This window comes from Pygoscelis adeliae, unplaced genomic scaffold, assembly GCF_000699105.1.
Source record: "Pygoscelis adeliae isolate BGI_AS28 unplaced genomic scaffold, ASM69910v1 Scaffold96, whole genome shotgun sequence".
In the NCBI taxonomy this organism is placed as follows: Eukaryota; Metazoa; Chordata; class Aves; order Sphenisciformes; family Spheniscidae; genus Pygoscelis; species Pygoscelis adeliae.
The window spans coordinates 145,046-168,378 of NW_008824935.1; the positions used below are offsets into that span (position 1 = coordinate 145,046).

Below are 23,333 nucleotides of genomic sequence, written 5' to 3' on the forward strand. Positions count from 1 at the left end.
TAATCAGCCTTTGTGATGTTTCTCATTTTGCAGTAGAAGTTATTAGTGTAGTAGTCAAGCCAAGATTTAGGCTTCCATATGAACGTGAATCATTGTAGCTTCTTCACACTTCACTGTTCTTCCAAGCGGTACAAATGCCATACTCTTAAAAATGAATACAGGGCAAATTAAATTTCGGAGACCCACCACCATTGTTTAGACCACCACCATTTTTTTGACTGCGTGCATGTACACAAATTGCTCTGTTCGGACAAATGGAGTTGGGAAATCATGATGTAGCATATAGTAACTTTCTTGTGCTGTAGCTTTATATATTACTTTATAAAAGGATATAACTAGTCAACATACACAGCAATTTTAATGTTATGATTTGTGTTAACAATACAGATAATGTAGTGGCTGAGAGCAAGAGGTGAAAAAAGTAATTAAATGTAGTAGCTTTTTTTTAGAATGATTTTTGTTTTGGAGACAATACAAACTGGATAGAACTTAATTGCTAAAGCTGGTTAAGTGTAAAATTAATATGGCTTCAACTGGTTGTTGGGAATAGCAATTGTATTCCCTGGTATAGTTGGGAAGCAATTTAAAGAAACCACTGGTTACTTAGGTTATGGTTTCAAGTTTATAATCACATTTTATTAAAGTTCTTTGATACTGCACCTCCTAAGAATGCCTCCTTTAAACTGAAATGCTGATGTTAAGGGAAGATGTTTATTTTACTGATGCTGCATTATGGAATTTAAATGGATAACTGCTGATTGTTAAGTGCTGTGTGTGCGTGTTTAAAAATGTGAAATGTCTCTTTTAAACATAGTACAAGAAAAACACAGAGAAAAACATTGTGAGTAATAAGTGTTTTGTCCCATCTACCTTTTGACAGGAGAATTAGATGACAGAGAACAGGCAAAGCTGGAAGTAAAAGTATGGGATCCAGATAGCCCCCTTACTGACCGTCAGATTGACCAGTTTTTAGTTGTAGCACGGTAAGATTAAAATCCTCTAATAAAAAAAATTCCTTTTCCTTTTCCTACTGACTATTTATTCCCCTATATCGTGTTACCCAACTTGTTTGCCATTTTGTGAGCCCTTCTCTTTCCCACAGTTAGCAAAAAGAGAAAATCAGACCATAATCTTCTGCACATTTATTGAAGCTACCAGTACAGAAGAGAGAAAAAGAGTGAGTTTTGGAATAATGCTGCGCTGCCTGTATTTCAGGTTATAGTAGAATTTGATACTTTAAATGTAGACATCAGTCTGTTTTCCCCTCAGAGTAAATGAAACAGGATTTCAGTGCTAATATTTCAGTCTTGCACTATAGTACTTGGAATTTCGTAGTGTAATATAAAGTTAAGAGTAGAAATAAAGAAAATATTAACAAATGAAATGGATGCAGAACTTGCCCAATTTGCATATAAGCTGAATAATATGCAGTGCAATTATTTTGGATGAATGTTGAAATAAAAGGTTTGAAGTGATGCATTTCATTAGTGAAAAAAATCTGGTCAGTTCAATTTTATAAATTAACATATGATTATGCAGATTTATGACAGGAACATCAAAGCCCTTGGAATTCATAAATACCTCTAAAAATAATTACTTTAAAAAAAAGAAAATTCAAAACTCTGTAGACTTCTTACTGAAGGACAACTCTACACTCATAAGATACAGCATGTTTAGCCTGTCCTGTAATTGATACTTACAAATATAGTACAAAGCTACTGTTCTAATGATGGCAGAGAACTGTTAATCACAGCTAATGTAGGGATTTTATCCTGAATCACTCCATCTCCTGTATTTTCTGTAACCTAGTTGCAGAGTATAGTCTCAAGTCTTCTTAGGCAAATAATCCTTTTACATTGTTTCCAATTTCTGTTCTTTGTTCTTTCTCCCTTTTGAACAAAGCATTTCAGGAAGGAAATAGAGACGTTGCTTTATATTTTCCAGCTTGTGTATGGTGAAATGGGTTGCAGATTTATTGTTTTACAGTTCAGATGCTGATCCACCTGGGTTTCTTCTTTCTCCCCTACTTTGTAGTGCTGTATCCTTTCTATACAGTGGCAAAAATTGCCTGCCCCTGTTGAATTTCCAAGCAAGCCAGAGGGGTATAGGTGTGAACATGCATCTATTCAGAAGATCACAGTGCCTGGTAGATGCTCCATAGAAAAGAACCCAGAAAACAGAACTACTTCTGTCACCAGCAATATAATACCTGGATGTGTGTGGGCAGACCGTTAAGGGGTGCCTTAAAAATACCATCTGTGTGAAGATTACATGCTTTTTTGAGGCATTCATTCATTGCCTTCACATCCCTCCACTCCCCATTTTGCAGCCGCTCTGGGGAGCTGAAGTAGTATACTGTGAAGCTGAAAATGTTCCCAGAGGAGCGTACCAGTAAGCAGTCTACTGGGAAGTGACAGAGAATAAATGAAATTTTTGGAGAAAAACATTCTTCTCTCTTTGTCCCCTTATTTAAGACATCCTGTGCAGTGCTGTGCCCTGACCAAGATTGCATTTGTTTAGAAGTTGATAAATTTCTGTAAAAATGTTTCTGTTATGGCAGGAATGGGTCTTGGTCATAGCTGACTAATTGTAACAAGCTATCCCAGATCTTGTGGTAGGCAATCACTAATGACCATCTGTAATCGGATAGTACTCAGGTACCACTTTATTTGATGTTCTTCCACAAAACTCCATTCATCTTTGTAAGCTGCTTTTGAACTGACAAAAACTATTTCCAAGCTCCTATATACTTGTATTCACAGGCTGCAAGATCACATTTCTGTTGCATTAAGTGCTTCTGACACAGATTTTCACCAATTTCTGGAGAAACAGTTCTCCTGTGATGATTGTGGCAGCTTTAAATTCAGTATGTTGTGTGCTTGAATGTAAAGGTTTTCATTATACTAGACCATTAAAAGCTGCTTGAGTAACAGTGGAGTTGGTATCACGATCTGGTAAACGGTGCTTACAGACTCAGAAGATAGCTCTGCTGTGGCCTAACTGCAGTTCACTGGGCATTGGCTGTGCCTGCTGGGTTTCCAATGAGAATGGTATTTCTCAGGTTCCTGGAAGTTCTGTTTAGTTTGGCAGACTTGAAATTCTGACAATAAGAGCTTTTTCCTAAATGCATTCGTGTATGTGATTTTGGTTAAGTGTGTGTATGCTATCTGTATTTGAAATTTGAAAAGCATTTTCACATGATCCTTTTTACATGCTGCATCAAAGGCATTGAGTATTTCTTCTCAGTTTTTTCAGTCTGCTCTGGTTGAAGGAAGAGTTGCTTTTGTCCTTATAGACTTCAGCTTTTTCAATCACACGAGCACACTTTGTTGGTTCTTTAGAAGGTGTTCTATTTGCATTGGCCATTTGTAAGAACATTTATATTCTTGGGCATGTGGCTTTCCCAGTCTTACAAGGTTTGTTTACTGGCTCAGGAACGAGAGGGCTTTTTTCTAGGTTTATATGCTTGGTCAGTCTGGGCCTGTCACTAGGCCCTAGTATGCAATAATCTGCTGGATATAAAGGTAGAAGAATATGCCTATCCTGTCTGGAAATCGGAAGTAGCAGTGCCAGAAAAATCTATGGAGATTTTGAAAAAAAGCGTAAGAGTACTTGAGCGGAAAGATGCTTAACCTTGAGCTACCTAAGTAGTCTTGCTTGACCGTGGATTTACAAATCTTGAAAATACCTTATTGCTACTATTGAAGCATAATTTGGGCAAGGGCCTCTTGCTTGAACTAGCAAAAGCATCTGTTAGGAGAAGCTTGAGGCATCAGACTAACGTACTCTGGTTTTGAGTTGTTTTTTGGGTAACACACTGTCATTTATACTCTGGCAGTGAGAATTTCAACACTATTTTTCTACTCCATCCAAGTAGGGTACAGGAACATCAACCAGTTTTTGTTCTGTCATATATATTGGCAACAGTTCTTCTGTGTCTGCTAGCTTCAAAGAACAGGACTCTGAGAAGCTGCAACAGCAGTTTAGATCTGTCCACGTTGGCAAATAGTACAATACTGTACAAGTGGATTTGTAGAATTGAATGGTGCTGAGGACCTAGCATCCATACTATGCACATTTTGAGCAGTTTTATTTTTAGGCTAACTCTGATTTGGTCCTGTGAACTAAATATCTATGAGTATGTGTAACTACTGTTTAACTTAACAGAAATCCAGTTTGTACGCTACAGACATTGGTTAAAGTGCAGTGAATAAAGATGCCTGGGGACGGTTGCTTTGAAACGCCATTCCTAATTTTAACTGGAACACTGATATAGATGCACCCTGTTTTCTCTAGTCATCAGTGTCTATCGTTCCTAATATACAAGGAACACTTCCTTTCCTTGTGAGATCTCATGTTCTCTTTCTAACTGTTCCAAGTGGCATAGTATTAGGAAATAGAAACTTTCCTGCTGTGTGTATAACATAATAGTCCTGTCTTTTTTTTAATTTGTCAAGGAGTTGAAAATGGTCCTGACCTGACTCAGATGTGGTAAGAGTTGTGGGCTCCAGTCTGGACAGATGCTGAGAGCTGTAGACCTGACCCATATTTTTTCATTTTCTTTCCATCTGCTAATTTGGTCTATAATTCATTACATGATATGTTTTTGGTACATTCTAGTTCCGTTTATGTACTTTATGATGCAGTGAAACAGTTAACAACTTAGATGAAGCAGAATAAAAGAACTAAGTAGATGATCAATATAGTCTCCTGGAAGGAATATATCTCTAAATCAAGCTATTTTCCAGACATTTGTAGTCCCAGCTTATTTCCAACTAAAACAGAGTTTTGAAGGCTAATTAAAATAGCCTTAAAGCATTGCATCTCTACCTTAAAATTTTGTACTTTGACTACTTTGAAATTAAAATGGCATTGCATACCTCTGGCTAACATAACATATTTCTCTTCATTTGAATGCCTGGTTATTTTTTGATTTAAAATCACAGAAGAATGGAAAATTACATGTTTAGTCATTTTAATTAGAGCTTGATCCTTCCTGTGTTGTTTCCACTTTTCCATTTTCTCTAAGACAGTTATTATACTAATTTTCTGTTGGTTACCATTGGTTTAGTTATATAAGTGCTCATGGTATATGGAGGTTTATTTGTTACACGAATTTATCTTACAGTGAGGAAGGGACCAGAATGCAGCTTCAACTAGCAAAGTATCTTTCATCATATTAAGGAAAAGAATACACTCATCAACTGAGAACAATAAGTAAAAACATTTAAAAGTGTGCTCAAATAGTAATACTCTGTTCTTGTAAAATAATTCAGTGTGGTCAGTGGCAGTAGACAAGACTCCTAAAGCTCATCAATGAAAATAAATGCATAAAAGTCACTGGTTTGAAAGCTTCAATATTAGTGTGCTTCTGGATTCTCTTTAGGTGGTGAGAAGTAAGAGGAATTGGAGTTCATTAAAGAGGTAATGAAATTTAATGGCAGAATTGTAACATAAAATTACGTGGTAAAGATGGTGAAAAATCTTGATGCATAAGCTGCACTCGCAAAATCAGATGTTTACTAGCAAGGTGAATTACAGCATCTAATGGTAGGCAGATGGTTTGGCAATAAAAGGGAAAAATATGTTCACATCAAGTTTACTAGAAGTATCAAAAATACTGTGTTTCTGCCTGTCTGTCATGCTTGGCATGTTTGTTCCTTGGCGCCTTGGCACATGTTTATTCCTCTGTGCATTTTGTGTTACTGTATTTTTCTTGAAATTGAAATCATTTGAAAACAACTAATTCAGACTTGGAGCTGAATTTCTTTTTGCATCTTTTTTAATGAATTTTGATCTATTGCATTATAAAGAAAAAATTCCTCCAGCAGCGTTTTCATGGACCTGCTTTTTGGGGGCTGTAAAGCTGCTCTTCTGTGACTGTGAAATAGCAGGATGGAGTACAGATGATCGCTTAAATCATATCCTGTGAACTAAATTACTTGTATGTATCAGATTCTATTTCTGTTGAATAATAAAGATTTCACATATGTTCCATTTCTATTCATTTAGTAATGAAACTGAAGGTTAGTTGTGGTGCGTAGGGGACATTATACATAATGCCACCCCCTACTCTAACTTTGAGTCTTTCAGAGAAAGAATAGTGGCAGGTGACTTTTCATGTTTATTATGTCATCTCCCTTTGCACTCTAAATATCTGAAGTGATAATAACGAAGCATAGCACTGTACAGACAGTTACTTAGAAATGCAAGGAAAATGTGTCTTCTGGAACAGCATCATTTTGCTGTGAATATGTTCTTCATGACAGATTTTGCATTACCCAGTAGTAAAAATCTCAGGGGTATTTTTCAACTTTAATTAATATTGTGCTGGTGACATATATCTCCACTGAAGAAGTATTTTTTTTCTTCTTTCCAAGATTTTAAGTGTCATGAGACTCTCTTAAGGAGCAATCAGACATTAATTGGCTGTTTGTAAAATGCTGTTATTGATAGCAGTCTAAGAGGTCGTCTTTTAGGACCGTTTCCAACTCATAGTGAACAGGAACATTGATGTAATAATAAGGAAAACAAAAAGCTTCCTAATACATAGGAAACCACCAAAGATCCACTTAATTATTTTCCTCAAAAATGTTAACTCTGAGGTGAGGTGTAGGTCTCATTAGTTTGCAAATATGTGAGGAAAATTGTGAATTTGCAGATTCATGTATGCACAGAGGTGGTTCACTTCAAACAGATTTGTCCAGAGTATACCCACTACTCAGCTCGTATCACTGAAACAGAGAAACAATGTATAAAAATGAACAATTTTAAAATAAACATCCGCAGATTAAAAAGGATCTCTGTCTCAGCTGGATTTTTGAGACTACAAGGTAGAAGAAAATGGAGAGTCACTGGCCTGGATCCAGAACTTTCTGGATCTGATTTGATGCCGGACTGCTGTTGCTACCTGGGAGACTACTGACTATTTTTATCCTGATGTATTATCGCAGTGGTTCCAGATTTTCTTCGGTAAATAACATCCCTTTTCAGAACTGGTTACTGATGAGCAATTCAATCTTTAGAAATGTGTTATGACAGTCTCCTGCGTTTGCTGCTTCATAATTTCATTGGCTGCCACTAATACTAATCTTATGCAAAAATCTGAACAATTACTTCCTTTAATGACTTAGACTTGAGTTACAAGAAATTTGGAGCAATGTTATTTTCTGTGTTCAATACCTAGTCTGAAGTTTTGCCTGAATGTAGGGCATACAGGCACAAGAAAATGAGCTACTGCATCCCTAGAGAGTTCACTGTCACATTTTTTTGGACATACATATTGTTGAGTTTTGCTGAATTTGTGGGTTTATTCCATAGTCTTAGATCCTGACACCGCATTATCTTGATTTGTTTTATGTTTGTACGGTTGTCAGCTGCAATCTCTGTTATAAGTCCTTGAGAGAACGTTCTTGGTTCTGGTCTTTAAGATAATTAAAACAAGGAAAACCTAATTAAGGTAACACTGGATCATTTGGTCTAGCCCTTAAAGCTGTTATACCTGCTTGCTGATACAGCCTGTGCAAAGTGATCTCTCTGCTGATACCACCAATTGTTTATCGTTCTTGTCCATCTCTCTGCCACCTGTGTAATTCAGTGTCTGTATGCCTTTTGGCTTTAGCTTACTTTGGGAGGTGTGGGGAGTGTTGGTTTCTGTTTGAAGTCTCAGTACTTTAATTACTCGCTGAATAACGAATTTGTAAGTAGCTTGCTGAGCACTTTTTTTTTTGTTACGTGAGTTTATTATTGTTATTATTGAATTAAATATGGTTTCAGTTAAATATTCACAGTTATTATTTGGATTCTGCCAAATTAATGGAACATTTATATTAAAGAGTCTGTTTAAAAGAAAAAAGTAATTGGGATCTGACTGTTCAGCCTGCGTTGGCTTAATACCGAGTTTTATTTTGGTAGCAGGTAGGTGAAGACAATAGTGTGTCTTCTGGCAATGGGCATTAGTTAGTTGTTGTTTTTTTTTCTTTTAATATTTTTAAAATAATTTTTTGGTGGTATTATTAGAAAAAAATCATGCAAGGAAAAATGACAAAGGAAATGTTTGACCTTTGTATCAGTATGTTCCTCATATCTGTATTTTAAATGGAAAAACATAAAAATTAAGGTATTTTTAAGGATTTCTAAAATTAATTTTGGATTTGGATTGCATGGCTAGATTATACAGAGCACTGTATATCACTGTTAAGTTTTGAGACTGGTTACTATTTAACTAGAATTCCTACACTTACTTGGATTGTCTGAAAAAATCACTGTTGTTCAGAAGTTTCCACGGAACGGTGAACTGGAAGTTACGTTGATTTCAACATGCAGCCACAGACACCCACACCCCTGTCCTCCCCCTCAAGATGGCACACTGCCTGCGTTTTATGGTGGGTCTTACTTGGTTTGCAGTCAGGTGCTCCATGCTCCCACGCAGCATTCCTCTGACGGTTGCGATCCTCACCTACTTGGTACAGCACTGGAAGCGATCTCAGCTGGTGCATCAATTCTTACCTCTTTATCACTTATTTGAAATAAACCTAGCTTTATATTGTGTCTTAATTTTTACTTTACATACTGGGCAACATAATTCACATATGTTTGGGCTCTGAAGTCAGCCTAAAAAGTTTGATGTGCCAGAGAGTGACTTGCAAGGACATGCTCTTTGTAATTTTCATAGCACACTGATTTTATTTTAGAAATATGGTCAAAAGAAAATAGTGTTAATTATGCAAAAGGAAGATAAGAAGCTAGTAGGTAGCAGCAGAAGGGAAATACAGTCATGCCACATGCTGCTTTACTGGTTTGAACAGTAGGGACAGAAAGATCACAGGAAAGACTATTTAGGTACAACCCTTATCAATGCCAACATGTTTAAAGGGGTTGACTGACTATCAGGAAATGTGTTCACAATAGAGCCTTATTCTTGGGACTCACTTGCGGGCAAATACTGTTTTATGTACTGCCAAACTTTTTAAAAAAGAAAAGAGAATGTGTGTGTGTGTGTTCTTGTCACATATTTGCCATCTCTGCAAAGAGGGAGCAAAGGTTGTGGAGCAACGTTTGAATATAACTTATTTATTCCACAGCCTTCAGAAATTCAAGCAGTTAATATCTGGAGTGTGGGAATCACTGCTGTTGAATCTTAACTGTGTCTGAGAAGTTTTTGGCAGCAAGTACTGAAACATGGATTCAGTATTAAATGTTTTGAGATTAAAGATAAAATTGCAATAACGGGTGTTATTACCAGTTTCTCCACAATCAATAACACACCTGAGTGAGTTAAACTCTTGATGCACATTATTTTATTGTTGAATATCAGGTTTATAGTACACAGTAATGTGACACTTTCAGTGTGTTGATCTGTCAGTGACATTCCTCATTGGTATAATTCTGCACTTATAACTTGTGTGGAGTGTAATTGGTGATGAGGCTCCAGTCCTTAGTCCAGAGGCTTAGGCTGTATTAAAAAATGTTAGCTTGAGTAGTTGGGTCTTTGAATTTAGAAGGACTTCTATCATGTCATAATTTTTTTTTTCTAATATCATAGTGACACAATGCGCCTCAGGAGTCATTAGGCAACTCAGGGTACTGGAGCAAATTCTATTAATGAATAATCTTTCTCACATGTCGCTGTATCTGTGTGATACGCTGAGCCCAGTCAAATTCTCTTGCGCATCTTTCCCTTCACTGTGCATGATACATAGATGTGCTTCCAAGAAAAGTTCGCAGTTTAGAACAGTCGCTATCACCCTAATTCTCCATCTTTACTATCTTTTGTTTCTCTGGTACGTATAATAAATGCCACGTACAATTCGTCAACAAAAGTGGAAAAAAAAAAAAGGTAAAGGTTTGGAGAAAAACGTGTCCATTTCAATAATGCTAGAATGCTTTTATTAAGTAGGCTGAGAGATCCATCTATTTCATTATTACTTAAAACCTGTGACAAAAATGTGATTTTGGAGGTACCTTAGACTAAGCTAATATGCTTTCTTTGCCTCGCTAATGGAAGTAGTAGACGTGCATTACTGAAGTGAATAAAATGTTACTAATATCCTCACGGGAACATGGTGAACCCCCTTTTTTAATTGTATGGTAATTTGATAAACAGTGTTGTGGCTTTATGATTTTAAAAATAATAGTCACGGTTGTAAAACCCAAACTGAGTAAGATCTTTGACTTCATCATTAATAAAAAATTGGTACATTAAAAACTTGGTACATTAGAATTCTATGAGTATCTTTTGTTTCTGTGCTGTTGTTCTTACATGTAGGTTGTTACTTTTGGGAGGTCAGAATTGTTGACTTGTATTTATCAAATTGTCCTTTGTTAGCAAAGATCTGAAATCTTAAGAGCAAGAATATGTGACTTTTATTTTTAAAAGGACACTTCTATAGCTATGACATAGTCTGATAATAAAAAAGAGGTTACATCTTTCTGTGCATTTACTGTCTACTGTTTCTCTGTTGTAGTGCGGTCGGCACGTTTGCTCGAGCATTGGACTGCAGTAGTTCTGTCAGGCAACCTAGTTTACACATGAGTGCAGCTGCTGCTTCCCGAGACATCACACTGGTAGGTGGCTTCTTAAAAACCCTACAACTTTTTTTTATATCTGTGAATTCAACAGTATCTATTACTCCAGAGTCCCTGCCCTCCGGATATCTGATTTCCTTTAGATACCTGCGTTCAAGGTGCTTATTGGTTCTGTACGCTTATTGGTGCTGCCCTTGTAATCATACTGTAAATCACTTGACTTCAGCTGAAATCTATTTAAATATAATATCTTCGTATGTGATAATTTGCACAGCAGAGTGCATAGTACACATTGTGTAGGGATTCATTCAGTATAATTGATCAATAGTGTGATTTAAAGTTTGTGGTAATAAAGCTGATTGAAAATTGCTTAGGTAATATTCTGTACTTACTAGGTATGTGTGTCAGTAAATTTTCTAAAGGTTAAGCCATCTGACTTTGTAGGCAACTTTTTGAAGAACACTTTACTTAGGATATCCTTAGGATGTTTCCGTAGTCTGTTAAAGTATTCACTGTAATGTAAGCACCTGCATCTTTTAGAGAAAGTTAAAAATATATTAATTACAGACCAGTGTTTTGTCTCTGTATTTTCATATTAGTTGAGATGACAAGATGTGTACAAGACAGTAATAAAAGCGTGCCAGGAAAACTATGTGAGAACAAGAAAATGTTACTGTTTGTAGAATCAAGTTTGACTTAGATTTCCAAAGGCATCAGTGGTTGTTGTTTATTATTTTAAGTATTTGTGTACAGAATCGTGAAGGTGATAGTTAAGGCTAAAGTAGATCTGCTATTCATCAGATACTTGAGTATTTGAACTAGAGGACACTCGATGAAACTAACAGATCACTTTAAAATAGTTAAGGTACTGCCTTATAAAGTGGCTAGAGAGCCCCTGGAATTTAGTTACACAAAATTTTGTGGGAACAGACAATATCAGCAGGTTAAAAAGGGGTTAGAAAAATTACGGACCATGGCTCCATAAATGGGTACCGAGGAGACTAGGGAGAGGTGTACCATCTAGCGTTCCTAATTCCCAAGGTTTGAGGATGCTGGTGAATGAAATGGGAATTGACCTCAGACTGTGGTTAGGCTTACCTGCATATTTTCTCTAAGTAACATCCCTTGGTGCAGCTGTCAGAGACAGAAAGCTTGGCTAGATGGATGACTGGTCTGATGCAGTAGGGCAGTTCTTACATTCCAGATAAAATATATTCCTTAGTATGATGAGAAAAATATTTAATTTCTTATGTTTTGCAGTGTACTCAAAGGCTATTAAACAGGAAACTGATTTAATCTGGACTACGGTAGCGTAGTAAAGGCAGTGGCAAAACGTAATGTTTTCGGTAGTACTCAAAAGGAGTTTTCTGTTTCACACTTGCCGGTACGACCTTACCAACACAATTTTGTTCACATTAAATGCTTTATTTTTTTACATCAAAATAGTTCTTTAGTTTAACATTTTTCATTTTATTAAGATTTCATTGGATTAAGAATTTCTAATAAATCCTACACGTTGCGCATCGTTCTTACTGTATTCAGTGATTAATAGAATAGATTCATCCTTACAGCAATTTCTTCTTGTTTGAAAGTACATGTGCGGTGCTGCTGATACAGGGATACACTTAGTGTTTGAGTGCCATTGCACTTAATGAAAGGCATATCTTATAATGAGGCACCAGAGGAGCCACCCCAGGTTTAATTATTGTGTCTGTCTGTTCTCATTTTCCTACCCCCTCAGCTTTTTAAAACCCTCTCTTTTGCTCTTTGGCAACGTACTTCCTTCAAAGTTAAGAAAAGACATATTTGTCATTATAGTAGTTACTCTTTCAGACATTGCCATGTTAATTGGGAGCATATTTTGAGCAGCAGTTAAAGTTAGTACAGACGCTTGCAGAAGTTGCGGTGTATCTCATTGGTGCTTTGGAAGGGATGTAGGTGCCCAACACTAAGAAAATTATACTGTCTGTATTCTTAATGCAAGGCAGATAACCCTTGCACGTGAAGTGCTATTGATGGGATTTCTGTACACCACACCTGTGGCTTTCCAGTATTCCTAATTAGTTGTTTCAATTAGAGATGACTGTAAACAGACTGATACTGAAAAGAAAAAATACAATAAATGCATAGGTTATACACATGAGTAAATTCACAGTGGATGTACACATTAGGGAGGTCTTGTAGCTTAACAGCAAGTGAGAGGCTACTTTCAGGCTTCTTTATTTTGAAAACATGGGGAAGGTAATGAGACAAGGCAGGAAACTACCAATGCTTTTAGAAAACCCTAGTGGAAGACATGAAACAATGTGTGTTTACCTTCTTAGATGATAGTACATGTTCTTTTCTTACAGTGATAAAGACTTGTGAGACAAACAGCCAACTGAAACTTGCATTTCTGGCCTTCTCAGAGGCAGTGTTTTATTTTATAATGCAAATTGATCTCTGAGAAGAGAACGAAACTGGGAAGGCTTCCTGTTTCAGATTCCTAAACATTGTGTAGTGCATTCACTGACGATGAGAGCCATTAAAGCAAAGCAGGTTGATGGAATCGCTTGCTCCTTGTGGTGGGCTTGTTTGGAAGAGCCCGTGCTACTTTACTGTAAGGACGTAAATGTAGTTTTTGATGTCTCTTCAAAATGAAAAGTGTGAACAGGTTTTTCCTTTGCATTTTGAATGATGTCTTTTTAATGATTTTTTTTATTAGACTTCCATATGTGTGGCTCCTAAGATAAACATGCTTAAAATATTATTGAATTATGGAATCCATACTCTATTTCCAGTTTGAGTGCTTTGTTGGAGGCAGTTCAGTCTAGTTGATTTAACTGACTACTGAAATTGCAGCTGGTTTGGGAACTGCATGTTACAGCTTGTTTGCAGCATGCCCTGTCATTCCCTTTCTTCCCAGCTCCATGCAGCCCTTCCTTCACTTTTGATGGATACTTTCTGCCTTTACCTGCTTAAATTTGGACTTGAAGTTCCCTTTATCTGTGTGGCTAATACCTTCCCTCTGGTGGGACCCCTCGTCTGTGCTGGACAGTATGTTCTGAGCAAGAGTTCTTAGGGAAGGGTGGTTCTTCCTCTGTCCTTCAAGCTCCTGTTTGGGAGAGGCAACACCAGGTCTTCCCAGCCTCTTGCTCCTTTAGGTATCAGGTACCCACTAGTTGTTTCTTGCAGTCCTCTCATCCTTGGGTAAAGCAGATAAAAAGGAGATACTCCACGACTTTTTGACTTGGACTCTAGTAATGTCTTCAGGCTGCTCTTGCTTTTGCTAGCACAGTTTACTCACTGCAGTGTGGGAATTTGACTGCAGGTGAAGGCTGACAAACCTGCAGAAGGCAAACAGTTGTTATCGTGGGAACTTGTCAGTGGTCTTCTGTCACAGAACAGCTCAGTGAAGACAGTACTTATCCACAGAGTTCATTATGAATCTTTTCTTTAGTAATATCAACAAAAGCTTTATGGAATCAGAAGTTTACTATAGATGGAAAAATGAACATAAGGCAAGAGCAAGATCCTGATTTATTCACTTCTATGGTCATCTTTAAGAAAGTGGGTATCAGTGCATAGATGCGGATTTAGCAGCTGCTTGGAAAATGACCTATGTACTGCTTTTCCACAGGGGCTGCAATTAAACAAAGATTTAAACCTTGGTAACACATATACTGTAAGAGTTCAATCTTTAGGCCTGGTTTACTCATTGCCTGAATGATAAGCAATAAACCAGTGTTTTCATTTTACATTCTCTAATCTAAAGATTATGGATTTTAGACATTGTTACATATTTTCATATTAGAATACTTAATTTTAACAATGGCTTTTTCTCAAGGGTGGTGAATTCGACTTGAACCGTAAGTAAAACGACATATTGTAGGATAATAGTGACATTACTTCTTGCAGACAAAACAGTTCAAGAATCTTGTGCTTGATAGCTTTCAAAGAGGTATATTGAAAGCTGGAGGAAGACTTTAGCCACTTATAGGAGATGGCAAAAGCTAAGGAGAATGCATTATTTGCAGTACATTTGTATGCAGAAGCTCAACTGGAATGGCTCTGTAAGTGCTATACTGACACATAATGGAAGAGTGTTCCTTCCTTGAAAGGTTCGGGGTGCCCCCTCTCATAAGATGAGTTTAGGGCTGTGTGAGATTGCATGCTACGGTTACAGCTCATCGCTGTGGTGGGACAAATAGGTGGGAGACTGATGTTACACAGTCACACACATTATTGGGCTTTATACCTCTAATACCTCCTTTCAGCACAACAATTTAAGATTGTGGTGATGGGGTCTTTTGGGACGCTGAGTCAGAAAGGCTTCTTGTATGTTGCTCGTTTTCCCTGCGGGTGGATTTGTAATGTAGTTGCTTACTGTTCATATTCCCCATCATTGGTTAGGGTTGTGAGCGTTCAGTGTTACCTCTAAAGTGAAATGCTATAACTTGTTTGTTTTCTATTTTCCTCTTTTATAAAGGAAAGTGAAGTAACCAAAGAAACCTCATTTACTCATCTCTGACAGCAGAGTTTAGCAAGGGACAAAAATCTTGCTTGTTTTTCGGTATGATGATAATGAAAACAATAAATGACTTCCTTCCCCAGCAATGAGAATGTTGAGCACATAGATGTCTCGACAGCTATTTAGCTACTGTTTAGAACTTCTGTTAATTGAAAATGGCCCCTCAGTCAATATACGCCACTGTCTCTACTGGGTTACTTGGAACCAATTTCTACCAACTAAAGATTCTCTAGAAATGTGTGCTAGTAATTTGCAGGAGCTAATAAACTAATGCCATTTTTAGTAGACATTTTATTAAGGCATTTCCTTTCCCAAATTAAGTAATAAACAATTTATTTTCCTTATCTTCCACAGCAGAAAACCCATGATATCAAGATAGATTCTAAATTTAGCATTAGTTGAGCATTCTTGCATGGCTTATAGAAAATAACAACATTGAATCTGTGTTAACTGAAATGGGCTGCTGTCTATTTAAACATGGTTTTTCTTCTCTCCTTCTCCTTGCTAGTTTCATGCAATGGATACACTGCATAAACACAACTATGATTTGAGCAGTGCCATCAGTGTTCTAGTGCCACTTGGAGGGCCTGTCTTGTGTAGAGACGAAATGGAAGAGTGGTCAGCATCGGAAGCTAGTTTATTTGAAGAGGCATTGGAAAAGTATGGCAAGGACTTCAATGACATTCGACAAGACTTTGTAAGTATGAAATTAGTACGCTTTTCTGTTACTATGTTTTTGCATGGGTGAGCGTAACTGCTTTCTGTAGGTTTGGAAGATTAGCTAGAGGAGAAATCTGTGTAGTTGATACATGTAATTAACAGATAGATAAATTTTATCTGGATGAAAGTCAATATTCTTTCTTGTTCAGTAGCATTCTTTGGAAAGATGTTCACAGAAGATTATCTGTTTAATGGTTTAATACCAGGTAGGATGTCTCGTATGCTGATGAGTTTTGCTAAGGATTTTTAAAATAACTTTACAAGCGTCTGAAAAAGTTCCAGCAGCTTTTTAGAACTTTTCCATGATTTCCAGTGAAATTCATTAGCAGCTACATGGCTGACTCCCCTGAGTGGTTTTGGAAAGCTAGGGTTTCCTTCTATGGCTAGCAGAGAGAAATTTATATTCAGATAGCTTTTAAAGTGCACTACAGGGAGTTATTTTGACATATTAGGTATTTTGGCACTTCTGAAATGTAAAGGAAATGTTGTCCAATATATTCTAACTACACTGTTCTTGGTACTGAAGTATTAGACTATAGGGCAGCAAAGCTGAATTCTAATGCAGAGTAATGAAATGAAATTGATTGTAACACTGATTGTTGGAATTGCTAGTAATTTGTCTGCAAATTTTTTTGCATGTTTCTCGGAGAGTCTCTTTCTTTCAAGGAAAAAGATTTCCTTTGTTCTACTAAGTTCAAATGGGGCCTTGTGAAAAGGTTAGGATTTGAGCCAAAGGAATTCCGTTATTTAAGACTGAAGTCGATTGAAACATTTTCACAACAATCTCATTCTGCTTGACTCTGAGAGCTCAGATTTTTTTTTCTTCGCAGATGTTATTAATAATCTTTGTGAGGGGAAAATGGTACTGTATGGTAAATGTAGAAGTCCTTCCGAGATAGAGTGCGGGACAGTGGGAGGAGGCTTGGCACTGAGCTAAGCTGTCTTTTCTTCGCTTTCACAGTTCTGAAATGCAACAGGTAATTGAATGAAGGTGGGAAGGGAAGACTATTGTTTTTCTGAAGAACTGACATTTTAACAGGTGTCTTATATTTGCGTGCTTAATTTTGAGATTCCTAAGGGAGAAAATGTACACTGTATCCATCAGATAAGGTTGAAAATTGCATCATGGATGAAATAGCTCTGTTAAGTTCAAGAAAATATGAGTGGAAAAGAATATTTTATGGAGTGTTAGAATGGAAATCTTAATGTAAACTACAATTCCTTATTATTTCTCATACAGATAAGTGGTCCTCAGCTGTAATTGTAGGTTAGTTCAGTAGCTATGTCTTCTAACTAAGTGTTCCCTAATACATAGTATTTGGCTTTTCAAAATGCCTAAAGTATGTATTACAGAATTTATTGGCTGTTTACAAGTTGAGTCCTAGCACAATTTGTGACCAAGTATACCTAAGCCTTGTCTGGTACTTATGTAATATTTTTATTTTCCATATAATTTCTGTGTTATGTTACATGTAATTCTGTTGATATGCATACACTAAAGTGATACAGTGGAGTAACATGCTGCAGGAATCGCTTATGCGTTTGTAATGTTCAAATGGTAGATATTTGAGTGAGTCTATTCGAAGTTTTTTAAAATGTTCAATCTCAGGTAGACTCCTGATAGCCTCCCTCTTTCACTGAATCTTCCTTCCCAAAATGCAGATATTTTCCCTTGCCCTCCTCCCAAAGTGAGAGACATGCACAGATCTAGAGATAGGGTTGCATAGCCTACTCAGGGCACATTAATGATGAGTCAGAGTGGATGTGGGGCACTAATTAATTATAGTCTCATTTAGTTAGAACAGGGATGTTGTCTATCCTAAGTCACTTTTTTTTTACCTTTGGAAAAGTGGCATGTCATTTTTAAAACATCACTAGAAGAACATCTATTTTACGTATCAATTTATATGGTATTGGCAACTTAGTGCACAGAGTCTTGATCTAATTCCATGTAATTTGAGATGTTTCAGTTATATTAATCATTGTGTAATCGTGGGATATCTTAATTTCTCTAGAGTAAAATTCATGTGCTCACTTGCTTTGTAGCATTCTAAAAGTACAGGGATTTGAAAACAAACATTTAGTTTTAAGTAATCATCTAAAATAGTCCTTCAAGATCTAGATCATGGATATATGAAAAGTTTCTGCAAGGTGAGGTAGGTATAAATACTTAAGTAGTGACTTTTTTATGAGAATACATTTATCTATTACCATCCCTCTCTTCAGTGGCTAGTCATTGAAAAGTAAGAAAGATGTCTTACTTTGTCCATGTAAGAGCATGGACAAAGAAGCTAACGCACTGGTAGTGTACATGCTAACTTGTTCAAGTGTCCACGTAGGAGATCTAATGATAAAATTAAATCCTATGGTGCCTGAGATTAAACTCGAACCTAAGCAGTCACGCAGTGGTGCTACAGTACAGGCAAGACTGTCGTGTTGCATGGTGGAAAGTGGTTGGTAGCAGTCTCCCGAAGCAGAAGGGTTATGTAGTACCCTGAGCGCTTGAGTTGTCATATGCCAGGGGAGTTGCCTTTTCTGAATTGGCCCGGGTTTGCAGGGCATGGCAGCTGCAGTTGCAGCCCTTACGTGATAGCTCTCTAAAGGGCAGGTTCATTTACTTTTCCAGCAATGAGTAAGAACTGGCACTATTTGACATTCAGTGTGCAGCTCAAGCATTAAGCTATAAACATTAAATATTAGTAAGCAAGACAATTATTATAAATTAAATGGTGTAAAGGAGTTTACCTTTTTTTTAATAGGCAGGAGAAGCTCATTTGTCATCAAATTACCAGTCTAGCCTCTGAATGATCATTTTCATCAGCTGTTGACTCATCGACTGTTACATCAGCTCATTAGCTGAGGTTTTGCTGTCTTTAAGAACCTATGTGAATCCTAATCAACCTAAACTTTTTAAGTTAATTGAATTTACTTGATGTACTCAGATTACTTCACATCCCAGGGTAGCAGAATGGAAGACTGAATATTTTATGTTCCCCAAACATAACTATTTTCCTAATGGTAAGAGGCAGCTGTTATGCTTGTTAATTCTTAGTTTTTCATTATCAACAGTTTTCACAAATTTATAACACTTATATCTCAAATATGGCAGGAAAGGCCTTGGGAATCAGACTTGAACCGTTTATAGAGAACAGGAGCAACTGTTTTCCAACATCAGAAAATTGTGGAAACGTGCCTTAAAGTTAACATACTCATTTTAAGATACTTTATATTCCTAAGTTTTTCCTGCTGGTCTGATTTGAGTGGTCCATTTTTACCCTGAAGAAACTAAAGAAACTGAAAATTCCCTCTCCCTGTTTTTGTACTGCTGACACCTCTTTGCTAATTTTCTCCTGCAAAAATGTCACGCAGATGGTCCTTTTCTCTTCTTTCAATTAGCGTTTAATAGAATTTGGTAATGAGAGAACATTATTCTATGGATGTTTACAGCTTCTCTGGCAGTTCAGAGCCACCTCTGGAAAATTCACATGCCTCTACAGTGTTTTGTCATTTGAGTGCGTAGGTAAACAGAATACAGGATATTCATAACCATTTTGTCAAGCAGGTTTTCTGAGTTATGAATCAAAAGTCTAAAAGGATTATAGTTATCCAGTCCAAGCACTTTAATTATCTTTCTTTAATTGTAGATGCCTACTGAGTAAATGAACGTTCTGGTGTCACAATCATAGTTAAAACAGATTAAAGTATTTTCTAGAGAAATGTCAAACATAATCTGTGGCATGAATGTGTTAATAAGTGTTCAGGAGAGAAAGTAAATATGGAGAAGCTAAAATGTACTAGTTGACAATGGCAGGTAGTTGGGGTGACTTTCATCTGGATGCCAGGAAGAATGTGGACCTAGAGACTGAGAAGCAGCTCATCTGTCACCTCACACCAAACACATGTTCCCGTTGCTGGCCTCTTCTTGGGCAGATTTCTCTTAAGGCATAATTTACCCGAGAAGGTAAAAGGATTTTAGTAAACCGAATCGTGTTGCTACCTATTGCAACATCAGCTTATGCATTTGTTACACTGCTATGTGTTAAATGCAAATGGACAAAACTGCTAGTGTTTGGACCAGGGATTTACACGCTGTGGTACACTGCCTTAAAAAGATTTCACAGCTGAGTCTGGACCTGAATCCCAGCTCCTGAAAGGCAGAAGTGGGAGCCAGACTCAGTTCCTCCGAGTATCTGCAAGCAAGCAGCTTGAAAAATTGGCTGTGAGCTCCTGCGTGCTGGGAGAGGCAGCTTGGTACAGTGTTCCTCTGTTGCTCTGAGGAACGTAATTAGAGGTTCAGGAACCTATTCTTTTGGCTTAGGACATGGAGAAGGCCCCAAAGTGGAGTGAATAAGGTTGGAAAGATGTTTCCACATGTGTATTTTCTGGGACTTCTTAGAAATCATCCTTATTTCTGGAGAGTAGAGAATATTGGTGTTAATGCATGCTTCTAGAAGAAAACAAGCGCAAAATAGTAGTGTGTTTCCAGGTTATGAAGAAAAATTGCATGAATTCTGTGAGAGAATTACTAATCTAAATGATAGAAAGAATGTATGGAGTTAAATAGGTGATTCGGTAGTAATTAAAAATGGCTGCTGTACGCTTAATTTTCTCCCCTAAACTTAGACTAGTACATTTTCACTTTACCAATGAACGTGTGCACCCAAAATGATGATGATGATCATCATCATCACTTGCCCTGAGTTTGCACAGAGGTTTTTGTGAAATATTCATTGTCAGTATCACTCTTGTTGCTCAAGAGAGCATTTGTCCCTAGCATCCTTTTGTTTCTTGTTTAAGAGTCTTTAATAGTTTAATAGAATGCAGAGGTTTATGGAAAACTAGTGATATTGTATGAGCAGCTGAGTTATTATGGGACTTGAAAAACCTGTGAACGAAGTAGAACAACCATTGTATTTTTTAAAAGTAAAATTATCATAAGACTCGAACACAGTCTTGTCAAGATGATTTATTTTAGTCCTGATGTTGTTCTCCATCTGATAGACTTTATAATAGAGATACTACCTTCTGTGTTTCCTGATGGAAATCTGGATTCTGTTTTGATCATTTTGTTTAACCATATGGCTTAAACAGAATAAATTACATTTGGATTTGGATGTGTAATATTGTTGTAATTCTGCATCTTTGTTAACTATAAGGAAAGATTGTGTATTATTAATAGTAATATGTATTTATTTGCATATGGATTTTAATGTAGGTATTTAATGCATTCACATTTTAGTAATTGTGTATCAACTATACTTGATTTTAACATGTGTTTAATAAGATGCGGACATTGCAATTTCTTGGAACCACTTTAATTTGTAACAAATGTTTTTCAGCTCCCTTGGAAGTCGCTGACTAGCATCATTGAGTATTATTACATGTGGAAAACCACTGACAGATATGTGCAGCAGGTAATTTAATGGCTATTTCAGCATGAAACAGTCTGCCACGTTCTTAAAAAGTCTGAACTTGCTAAAGCATAAAAATCTCTTTGTGTTCTTAAAAAGAAATACGGTGGGAGGCTTATGGTAATATCTATGGCTACAGACCAGCGGTTTTGTGCGGTTCACAGGGTGCATTGTCAAATCCTCTGATGCCTACTGTACATCACATAGCTGTGAAGAGCTTTTTAAGCCATTTGTATTGTATGCTGGTTTGTAGCAATGTGATTCCTGGTTCTTCCTGCAGTATGGGATAAGAAGGAAATGGGCTACAGAGCAAATGCTTTAGGCTGTGAAGCTGTGCATGGCACTGAAGGAAAGGGAATACACATTGTGTTAAAGGTGGCTGCTAATGTTATGAACCTTTTATTGATATTCCATGATAGAACATTACTTTGGCATTACCAGGATTTAAAAACAAAATTGGGAACGTTCTGCACACAGTGGATGTGTTCATCCTTCTGATTGAATGTTCGATTGTTTGGGTTGCTCTGGAGCAGAAACGTGGTAAGATTATATTGGGTACCTTACACTGGGATATTTTAAGCAGGTTTAGGCAACATTTCAGTGTTAGTGCTTTTTATATATTGCACTTTATATAGTTTTACTCCTTGATTTAGATATATAGAATATTTTAAAAGACTCCATTTTAATTTATGATTTAACATCTAAGTCTGTGGCTCCTTTACTTGCTGCAAAGTTAGTGGCGATGGATGTACAGCATGTTGAAAATAAATTTTATGCTGTAATGATTACAGCTGTATTGTTAGACGGATCTTGGGATTTGTTCCCGATTTTGTTAGTGTGTCAGAAGGATGATTGCTTCAGGTTTTTCTGTTTTATTTGAAAGTGTTTCTACATCATCTTGCTAGGGTATGGAAAGTAAGGGAAAATTCTTTTACCACATAGTAGAATCTTGGGCTATCACTAGGACCTTTTAGTTCTATGGATAATACAAACAGAAAATAATATGCTGTGTTTAAAGGCGTGTTTTTCTGGGTTTGTCTCCATTCATTGCACTTTTAACACTTTTTTTGCACTGTTAATCTTTATCCTAGAAAGGTATTGCCAGCAGAGATTTGCTGTGCTGTTTGTCAGCTCTTAAGGATTGGGCAACGGATGATCTTGAGGAATCAGATAAAAAGATTTTATTGATACTGAAAGCCATGGAGTAAGGATAAATTGAACTGCAAATTGACTTTTGTCAGCGCTCTTAGGTTGCTCAGAGACTGATCTTGTTTCCTGTGAAATTTTTCTGAAATACTTGCTCTGGAGTGGTTGGCGAAAGACTGAGCCTCCCTTTCTAAAGTTCTCCAGAGCTTCATTACGATTCTGTTGCTACAACGATCAAGGTGCGTGATGGTGTGTTGAGTTTGTGTATCCTTTCGCAGGATTAAGTTTTTCAGCCTCACAGAAAACACAGGCTTTATGGTTATCTGTAACTTGAATACTCGTATAAATGCCTGTGTTTTACTTGTAACTAAGTAAACTTAGAACATGGCAATACAGCACAGGATTTAATGCCTTAGACATGTTCTTTCAAGGTCATGCATGATCATCAGTAACAAAACCGGTGTAGGCCAAATACCTAATTTCTATCCTGGTTAACATTTCTGTAATCCTTCCTGATGAGAGATCAGAACTTCATCCTGCCCTTGTTTAGTTTGTTCTGAAATGGTAAAAATAATACAGTTCAGTGAAAACGATATCTGTAGGGTTTTTTCCCCACCAGAACAAGCTGTGATAATTGAATGCATTTCAGGGAGAAAATATGTTCAGTAAGACAGTGGCAATTTGAGAGTCATTCTCCTCTAAATATCATGCTTGAGGGGTAGGGCAGCTTGGGGGAATGGAAAGACAAAAAGGTCGATGTACATACTTGAATCTTATGCATAAACTACGGTCTCCAAATTCTAGATTGGTGTGATTTAATGTGAAAATTTGCTCTTTAATTATCTTTATTTCTTTGTGTGAATTGGCTGCATTGTGTCAGGCATAAGAAAGGTTTCCTTGTCATAATTGCTACTAAATGTTATTCTTGCTTGGTAGCTAAAGGTGGTGATTTAATGGCAGTGGAGATACTGCTGCCACCTTGCCTTCAGAGCATGTTCCCTTCAAGTCAAGGTGAAGGG

The 23,333-nt window shown here is 36.9% G+C and overlaps 1 protein-coding gene across 1 annotated transcript in view; it reads left to right on the forward strand.

Annotated features, from left to right (window-relative positions):
• The window catches only part of MTA3 (metastasis associated 1 family, member 3), a 179,162-nt gene that overhangs the window by 95,127 nt on the left and 60,702 nt on the right, over window positions 1–23,333 (forward strand). Inside the window, exons 8-11 of the mRNA XM_009325345.1 lie at window positions 881–983; window positions 10,467–10,566; window positions 15,546–15,734; window positions 21,097–21,171. Coding sequence (XP_009323620.1) covers window positions 881–983; window positions 10,467–10,566; window positions 15,546–15,734; window positions 21,097–21,171 — 467 coding nt within the window. The remainder of the gene's footprint in view (window positions 1–880; window positions 984–10,466; window positions 10,567–15,545; window positions 15,735–21,096; window positions 21,172–23,333) is intronic.